General features: G+C 45.1%; 1 protein-coding gene across 1 annotated transcript in view; it reads right to left on the bottom strand.

Annotated features, from left to right (window-relative positions):
* Positions 1-10,000, bottom strand: part of trpc5a (transient receptor potential cation channel, subfamily C, member 5a) — a 74,506-nt gene that overhangs the window by 19,055 nt on the left and 45,451 nt on the right. The window contains exons 9-10 of the mRNA XM_063901031.1: positions 1,793-1,930; positions 345-543 (exon numbers count right to left, since the gene is read on the bottom strand). Of these exons, the coding sequence (XP_063757101.1) occupies positions 345-543; positions 1,793-1,930 (337 nt within the window). The remainder of the gene's footprint in view (positions 1-344; positions 544-1,792; positions 1,931-10,000) is intronic.

Here is a 10,000-nt window from a genome sequence, read left to right as displayed (position 1 = left end):
TGATAAGCAATCAAAGCGGGAAAAACACGATTCTTTTTGCTATACTAGTTTGAAATATAGTTGGTTTCCGCTGCTTAAGTATTAAGTGCATAAAGACAGAACTCCAGAAATCTTTTAAAGGTGTGTTCCTGATTCCACAGATGCTTAAAAGTATCTTAAATGTGACCAAAAAACCTTTATAGATATCCACTGAGGAAGAAGTTGCAACTCATTCTTTGAAAAAAGGTGGAAAATAAAGAAATGCTAAAAGCCCGAAACCTGGAGAAACTACACGACAGTATGACCTCTCATCCAGATGTTTAAACTGCAGTTTTCAGTGACCGTTCCGATGATTAAATACTCACCCAGCACCCAAGGCAGGATCATCCACTCCACGATGGTGGGGGGGGGTCCCTGCATGTGGAGGTTTGTACGGGCGATGTGCTGCGAGGCCAGCAGCAGCAGGAAGAGGAAGGTCAGGTAGGACGCCGTGTGGCAGATGAATTTGATGAAGGGTTTCTTTATGAAACGACCAATGGCACTCTTTGGAGCCAACAGGTAGATCTGAGGAAGAGGAAGAAGAAGAGGATGGTTTTTCCTGAATGAGAAATAGGTCAGTGAATACCCCTCTGGTGGATTTAAAACAGCGGTTGTTAACAACTGTCTAAATGATACGATTAAATCCCATCACGCCCAACATTAGCCGTCTTTAGCTTAGCGTTGGAGATGTGAAGTCATGTGACCGTGCTGTAGTTCTTTATAGCCCAACATTAGCCGCCTTTAGCTTAGCGGTGGAGACGTGAAGACGTGACCGTGCTGTAGTTCCTTTATAGCCCAACATTAGCCTCCTTTAGCTTAGCGGTGGAGACGTGAAGTCATGTGACCGTGCTGTAGTTCCTTTATAGCCCAACATTAGCCACCTTTAGCTTAGCGGTGGTGACGTGAAGTCATGTGACCGTGCTGTAGTTCCTTTATAGCCCAACATTAGCCGCCTTTAGCTTAGCGGTGGAGACGTGAAGTCATGTGACCGTGCTGTAGTTCCTTTATAGCCCAACATTAGCCACCTTTAGCTTAGCGGTGGAGACGTGAAGTCATGTGACCGTGCTGTAGTTCCTTTATAGCCCAACATTAGCCACCTTTAGCTTAGCGGTGATGACGTGAAGTCATGTGACCGTGCTGTAGTTCCTTTATAGCCCAACGTTAGCCACCTTTAGCTTAGCGGTAGGGACGTGAAGTCATGTGACCGTGGAAGTCGTAATGCACATCTGACATGATGCTTGTGACCTCTCTGATCTTGTGTCTGACATGTTGTTCATAAGTTTGACGGATATTGTTGGAAGCTCTTGTTGTTTTTGTCGCTGTTATTCCTGTGTTTGTGTGCCCATCTACTCTCTGCTGGCAGCCTCCACTCACTCTGAGTCATGCCAGAGAGGCTTTAAACAGGATTGAAAAACACAGAAGAGAGATGTGTTTTTATTATAAAAACATTCATAAGTTAATCCCATTAAGGCGGTACTCGTGTTATTGAATGTAAACACTTTAAGTGAATTATCTCACACTGATAAAAGCATTACGTCAGGTAAGAGGTGACTGCTTTGACTTGTGATGTGCTCTCTTTAGTCTGCTTTATTCTGGTGTTTTGAGGCCTTGAATGCACCATGGAGGACGCTGATCTTAAATTAAACATCCCTCCTCCCTCCTTTCCTACTTTCCAGCTTTACACTCTCACTTCCTCTGTTTTTTCTTCCTCCTTCCTTTCCTACTTTACAGTGTCATATCCTCCCTTCCTCCCTTCCTCCTCCTCGCTGCTCACCAGAGAGAAGAAAGGGAACAGTAGTCCGATGATGAAGCAGGTCACCAATTTCACTGCCCAGTGTCGTCTCCTCCAGCCGGGGAAACCATCGTACCAGAGAGTGGCGAGAAGCTGCTGACAGTTCGGCTGCGCCACAAACTGCAGAAAGAGGGAGAGAGGAAGGAAGGGAACACATCATTGGTGTCCTTTTGACATTTAAATATGCTGATAACAGACTGTAACTTCAGCTTTGAAGGGGCTTTGCTCTGAGTTACATTTTCTTTATGATATTCTGTAAACTCAAGATAAAAACATCAGGCAGAAGTAACGTCAAAGGTCTCAGGGAGCTGTCCATGGTGCTGATGCTGTGGCAGCCAAGAGGTCTCCTATTCTGCTCTTTTGTTGGGTCTTCCCTTTCCTGTAGTGTGTTATATGGGTTGTTGTGCACGTAAGGGATCATGTAGAAGCTGCTGACAGTTCGACTGCGCCACAAACTACCAAAAGAAAGACGAAGGAAACACATTATTAGTGTCCTTTTCTGGTCCATAAACTGAATCATCTTAGGGTGATGCTGAGAGGAGACATAGTAACCTCTTCATAACACATGTGTCGTGTGCTCCCTTTGGTCTGCTTTATTCTGGTCTTTTGAGTCCTTGAACGCACCACAAAGGACGCTGATCTTAAATTAAACATCCCTCCTCTTTCCTTTCCTAATTTACACTCTCAATTCCTCCTTCCTTTCCTAATTTACACTTTCCCTTCTTCTTTCCTTTCCTACTTCATCCTCTCCCTTCCTCCCTCCTTCCTTTTCACTCCCACTTCCTTCTTCATTATTCCCATCTTTCTTATTTTACAATCTTTTTTAATCTCCCCCTTCTCCCTCCTCTCCAACTTTACACTTTCACTTTCTCTGTCTTTCCTCCCTTCCTTTCTCCTTTCCTACTCCACACTCCTCCTTCCATTCCTACTTTATACATTCCAACACCCTTCCTCCTCCCTTCTTTCCTCCCTTCATCCTTCTCGCTGCTCATCAGAGAGAAGAAAGGGAATAGGAGTCTGCATTAAATAGAAATACTCAAATAAAGTTCAAGTTGTTTTTACTCAGGTACTGGAGTAAATGTTCTTAGTAACTTTCCACCTCTGACAGAGTGTGTGTGTGTGTGTGTGTGTGTGTGTGTGTGTGTGTGTGTGTGTGTGTGTGTGTGTGTGTGTGTGTGTGTGTGTGTGTGTGTGTGTGTGTGTGTTCCTGTTATAAATGAGTGAAATAAACATCCAGCAGCTGATCGTGTATGTGAAAGCTGGAGGAGGCACGGTGCCAGAGAGACACTGAGGTCTGCAGCTGTCAATCAAACGCTGCCGAGTGAACATTTGGTCGTCGCTGCACATTTCAACACTTCCTTGTCGGCGTTGCAGAGTGTTGCATTAATAACTGATCCTGGCACGTCTAATCTGGAAAGAACATGACGGATATCTGGATCTGTATCTTTGTTCTGAGTTATATTTATGAAATGATTCTGTAAACTCAGTTTTTATTGGGGATAAAAACATCCGCTAGAGAAGGTCAGGGAGCTGTCCGTGGTGCTGATTCTGTGGCTAGCCTGAATTTCAAAGCGGCTCTATCATGGTTTTTGGGGATTTGTCTTTCCTGTAGTGTGTTATATAGGTTTGTGTGCATGTCAATGGTTTGCAGAGGTTAAAATCCCAAAGCTGATTCCAGTTTTTGAACATTAAAGCATGGAAACACGTCACAGATTCTTATTCAGGGTACAATACTAAACATGTGCATTGAGTTAAGAGTGGGGTGCAAAAATGTCCAATATACAAGTACATACAATATGTGTGCGTGTGTGTGTGTGTGTGTGTGTGTGTGTGTGTGTGTGTGTGTGTGTGTGTGTGTGTGTGTGTGTGTGTGTGTGTGTAGCAATAAAGGAGATGTTTTTATCTCTTTGGCAGAGGAAGAGATTCTGCTCTCAGTTTAATCATCTAATGTCGCCTTACACCTCCAACAACCAGAGAGGATATGACCACACACACACACACACACACACACACACACACACACACACACACACACACACACACACACACACACACACACACACACACACACACACACACACACACACACACACACACACACACACACACACACACACACACACACACACACACACACACACACACACACACACACACACACACACACACACACAATCCTGCTGTTGCAAAACAAGTTGTTCAACCTCTTATTTGGTTACGTGTTAATGTGTGTATCACGTGTAAGTTTTTGTGTGTGTATGATTGTGTGTGTGTGTGTGTGTGTGTGTGTGTGTGTGTGTGTGTGTGTGTGTGTGTGTGTGTGTGTGTGTGTGTGTGTGTGTGTGTGTGTGTGTGTGTGTGTGTGTGTGTGTGTGTGTGTGTGTGTGTGCGCTATAATGACAGGATTTAATTATATAGATGAAACGATAGAAGCTGTAAAGAGGAGAAAAGAGAGGAAGGACATGAGATAAAGTAAGAAGTCAAACCAAGGTGGCTTCCTCGTCCTCCTCATTTCCTTCTTCCTCCTCCTATCTATTCCTATTCTTTCTCCTCCTCATCCTCTCTTCTTACACTCCTGTCTCTAATCCTTCTCATCCTCAGTGCTCCTCCTCCTCTTCTTCTCCCTCCCTTGATCACCTTTACTTTTTGTCCACTCTCTCAACTCTTCCTCTTCCTAATTTCCATCCCTCCTCTTCCTCCTTTCTTTATTCCCCATCTTCTCTGTCTTCTTCCTAATTTCCCTCCCTCTCTCCTCTTCCTCCTCTCTTCCTCTTGTCTCCTCTTCCTAATTTACAACTCTCCTCTTCCTCCCCTCTTCCTCCTGCCTCCTTCCTCTTCCTCCGTCTCTCTCTCCATCCCTGCTGCAGTTTGGTTTCCTGTTGCCATGGCAGCTGTATGCTAATGAGGGAGTTGATCTCTGGGCTCCTCTTAACTACAGCAGTCTGCTCCTTCCTCTCCTCTTCATCCTCCTGTTCCTGCAGTCTGATGCCCCCCCCTCCCCCGTCAGAGCTGCTGTAAACCAGTTTGAGACTTCCTGTTTGTCCTGAAAGTGACGGTCATAAATTACATAACACGTTTCAACATGGATTTTAATAAATGCATCCCGTCACCCTGCCCTCCCGCTAAATAAGCATCGTAGGTTGCTTGAAAATATTTTAATTTAGTGGGATTTATTAGTCTTTATTCCCCCAAGGTGCAGCCTTAAGGACATACACAAAAAACACAACAATTAAGAAAGTATTTTTAGCTGTTAATAAATGCAGCCAGTCCGTCCTGCGGAGACTCAGGGGAGCAGACAGGAAGCCAGTCCGAACTCCGCTCTCATTAAACTGGAGAGGAAATGTGCTGAGTCATGCTAACCTGCTGGAGTGGGATACAGATGAAAAGGCTTTTGAATTTGCAGACTTCCAATATTAAAGCAACTTTGAATAAAAACGCATTTTCTTGCAAAATTTCACTTCTTTTTATGTCCCGAGTTTATTACATTTTGGAGGTGTGTGTGTGTGTGTGTGTGTGTGTGTGTGTGTGTGTGTGTGTGTGTGTGTGTGTGTGTGTGTGTGTGTGTGTGTGCCCTGCAAACATGAGCTGATTCAGAGGAAGCTCGGGTCACTTCATTCCTCCCCTGACACTAAACTACAATCTGCTTTCTGAAGCTACGTCTAATTGAATCTCCGGGACACTCGGAGGTATTATGCTAAGCTAATTCAATTGCTCTGCGGCCTGATGTGAGCAATATGCTAACACTAAGCTATGCTAACAGAAATGCTATCTGACGGTATGCACACGCTTGTGAGTGAAAGGGAAATATGGGAAGTGTGTGTTCTCACTTATTCATGTGTGATGAAGAAAAACAAATTATCTATCTGCATGTGGATGACTGAACCCCCCCCCCAACAAACACACACACACACACACACACACACACACACACACACACACACACACACACACACACACACACACACACACACACACACACACACACACACACACACACACACACACACACACACACACACACACACACACACACACACACACACACACACACACACACACACACACACACACACACACACACACACAAATACGGGCACACTCGAGTAGCCACGTCAGGAATGCACACACACGGACGGACACACACACACACACACACACACACACTCCATTTATTATTGAGACTGCTTTTAATGTATAATTCAGCAGGACTGCAGGTATCACAGGCCTGCGAAAAAAAGACATTAAATGATTTAACCACACACACACACACACACACACACACACACACACACACACACACACACACACACACACACACACACACACACACACACACACACACACACACACACACACACACACACACACACACACACACACACACACACACACACACACACACACACACACACACACACACACACACACGCACACGCACACACAAATGTTTCAGAGGTTTTGTATCGAGGGTTAAATGGTGGAAACGAGCGCAGAGTTTTAGCTAAATGTTTCCTTTAATCTGTCCACTGGGAAGCAGAGGGATTTGGGCCTTTGCAGACCATTGACATGCACCCAAACCTATAGAACACACTGCAGGAGAGGGAAAATTGATGACAGGGTTTTTTAAGCCGACTATCAGTAAGGAAATATCTCTTCACTTGTTCCCTCCTGTTGTTTCTTCCATCCATGTCTCTTTCGCTCATTCGTTTTTGATGTTTCGCCCCGTTTCCCTTCCGCAGCCGCTCAAAATACCTCCGTCTACTCCTCTAATATCACTCTCTCCTCCCTCACACTCTCCACTTGATTGCCGTCATTTATCAAAATGTCGCCCAAACTTCATCCTCTTCCTACTCTCTCTGCTCTTCTTCTTGTTCTTGTTCTTCTTCCTCGTCTCACAGAACCCTCATCCTCTTCTCTCTCTCTCTCTGGGAGACAAGGGAAATAAAAATCATTCCTCCGCCCCGCTGTTAGTGACTCACTCTTCTTCTGCTCACTCTATTTCTGTTTTCCTCTCTTCCACCTCTTCTTCTTCTTCTTCTTCTTCTTCTTCCTCTCGTCTCTCCTCCACCTGACATGTCCACTTAGATCCTCTTTTCCGAGATTGTTCCTGCTGGTTATATTCCAGTCATAGCTGCCTTCATAGATTCTATCTGGGGTCCCTAAACTCATGTTGCAGTCTTTGGATAACTCGGTATATCTAGAGGTAATTAACCCTAAAAAGCAGATGCCCTACTTTGTGCATGCAGGTGTTTCATAAATGCAGACCTAAACATTTATGGAAAAGTGTTCTATTGTATTGTATTATAAGAATAGGCAGAACATTTGGAGGAAACTCTAACTCTGTTAAATGGAAATACCATTTAAAGAGGATATGGATTTCTTAAATGTTGGAAAATCTACATCAGACTTGTTGTTTAAGAGACTGTTGCCGGGTCAAATGTACAACACAAGAACACACTTTGCAGAATAGATGATGTTCGATGAAAAGACTACAATCGCTGATATGAGAGTCACTGTTTCAGGTGCTCATCGTTAATTAATCCGTCTGTTTGCAGAAACTCAGCAGCTCCGTTTCTCTGCAGCAGAAACAGGAAAGTGAGATTTTCTGGAGAGAATCCAAGCTCTGCCTCTCAGTGTCAGCAGGATTAACACACACACACACACACACACACACACACACACACACACACACACACACACACACACACACACACACACACACACACACACACACACACACACACACACACACACACACACACACACACACACACACACACACACACACACACACACACACACACACACACACACACACACACACACACACACACACACACACACACACACACAAAGAATTGATTTCTTTCTCCGTCTCTTCCTGCCTCTTCTCACAATTCTTAGTGTGTTTTCTAAATGTTATATACTGAAGAAAGGACGTCCACATAAACAACGACACACCCTGAACAACACCTGCAGTGCATTCTGGGTAGTTCGGTTTCCTTTCATTGAGTTTTAGTCTAATTTTAAGAGTTTTACACAATTGAGCCTCAGACTTCAATACTGCTTCTAAAAAGTCTATGGATGACTTTTTCCACCCGCTGCACTTCTTCAAAACTCCCTTATGCTTCCTTAAATCCCCTCACCCTTTCCTCCCACTCTCTCTTTATCGCACTGCTGTCCTCACCCCTCTTTCTCTCTCCACAGGTGTCATGCAGCTGACCATTAAACCATCAAATCCTGCAGCCATTTCACTGCAGTGTGATTCAGTTTCACTCCATTAAACCTATGTTCCTTGAGTGTGTGTGTGTGTGTGAGTGTGTGTGTGTGTGTGTGTGTGTGTGTGTGTGTGTGTGTGTGTGTGTGTGTGTGTGTGTGTGTGTGTGTGTGTGTGTGTGTGTGTGTGTGTGTGTGTGTGTGTGTGTGTGTGTGTGTGTGTGTGTGTGTGTGTGTGTGTGTGTGTGTGTTCTTCCCTCTTAATCCCATAACGTCTAACTGTTCCTCCCTCTCCTCTGTTTTTATCTCCTCTCCCCTCCTTCACACCTCCCTCACTTTCTCTTCACACTTTCTCCCTTTACGCATTTTCACCAGAACTACCCAGAATGCACTGCAGGTGTTGTTCAGGGTACCGACACCTCTCCGCCAGCCAGCTGGACACCGTTCATCACTTCCTGCGTGTCAGACAGCCAATCAGAGACTTTGTGTGGGTGTGTGTGTGTGTACACACATCCTCCTCAGCAGTGTCCGATGCGATCAATGCAAATTACATCTCCAATATACTCTCAATGTCTCTGGGATCAATACATGCTGCAGGACACACACACAGACACACACAGACACACACAGACACACACACACAGCTCAGCATTCCACACACTCCTCTCTCGCTCTCTCGCTCTCTCTCTCTCTCTCTCTCTCTCTCTCTCTCTGGTGTGACCTTGCGTCCTGCTCTCTTGGGGAAGCTGCTCATGCATCCTTAACATTCCTCCTCATCTGCTCCCCCCTCTCCTTATGTCCTCCATAACCTCCCTACCTCCTCCCTTTTTGTCTCCTTTCTCCCTCGAACACTTTCTCCCCCCCCTCCCTGAAACTCCTCTTTTGTACTCCTTAGTTTACTTCAGTTACATAGTGACATCTCTATGTAACACACGTGCTCCTACTCGCTTTTGGAGGTTCAAGGGTTTAGACAATCAGCGAGCACTTTTTACAATATGCCACTGCACAATGGCTTCGTAATGCATGAATGTGTGTGTGTGTGTGTGTGTGTGTGTGTGTGTGTGTGTGTGTGTGTGTGTGCAGGAGACACAAAGGGTCTGTAGGTATTAGTTTCACATCACAAACAAACATTGCAACGTTATATAATTTGCTCTGAAAGCCCGCTGTAAATCATTGAGGCAGCTCTTACACACTCTCACACACACACACACACACACACACACACACACACACACACACACACACACACACACACACACACACACACACACACACACACACACACACACACACACACACACACACACACACACACACACACACACACACACACACACACAAATAAAGAAGAGACAGGTGAGAGGAGGTTATCCAGGGTGAGAAATAAAAGTAGAGAGAGAATGAACAAGCATAAGATAAATGGAAAGATGAAGCAGCAGGGAAAGGAGAGGGAGCTGTAATATTAACTAATCTAGGGGGGAGAAAGGGGGAGAGAGGGAGGAGAGAGAGAGATGGTGAGAGAGGGTGAGGGTGACAGTGTGAAGGGAAAGGAGGTGACAGTGAAAGAGAGGAGGAGGGGAGAGGTTGCAGGACGTGGAGAGCTTACATAAGTGTCCTGACAGTGTTCAACAGCCAACTCCAACACACACACACACACACACACACACACACACACACACACACACACACACAGTAGGGGGGCACGCAGAGGCTAATGTGACATCTGTTTGTTTGTCAACATCTGTTGTTGTCATGGCGTCCAGACCCCGTGTCTTTTATGTCCTGCTTTTCTGTTTCATCTCTCAGGACTTTGTGATGTCACTATGTTCTTTTGGGGTTGTGCAACCATTAGCAAATCACCAACCAAGGTAAGCCCTGCCCACTTTATCACCTGGATCAGTGGGTGCCATTGTGTTTTCTTTTAAACCAATCATTTCAGAGGGGGCGTGGCCAGCAGCAGCTCATTAGCATTTA

This window comes from Eleginops maclovinus, chromosome 14 (assembly GCF_036324505.1).
Source record: "Eleginops maclovinus isolate JMC-PN-2008 ecotype Puerto Natales chromosome 14, JC_Emac_rtc_rv5, whole genome shotgun sequence".
NCBI classification, from domain to species: domain Eukaryota; kingdom Metazoa; phylum Chordata; class Actinopteri; order Perciformes; family Eleginopidae; genus Eleginops; species Eleginops maclovinus.
The sequence above is the reverse complement of the archived record's forward strand: the minus strand, read 5'-3'. Positions and strand labels throughout refer to the sequence as shown.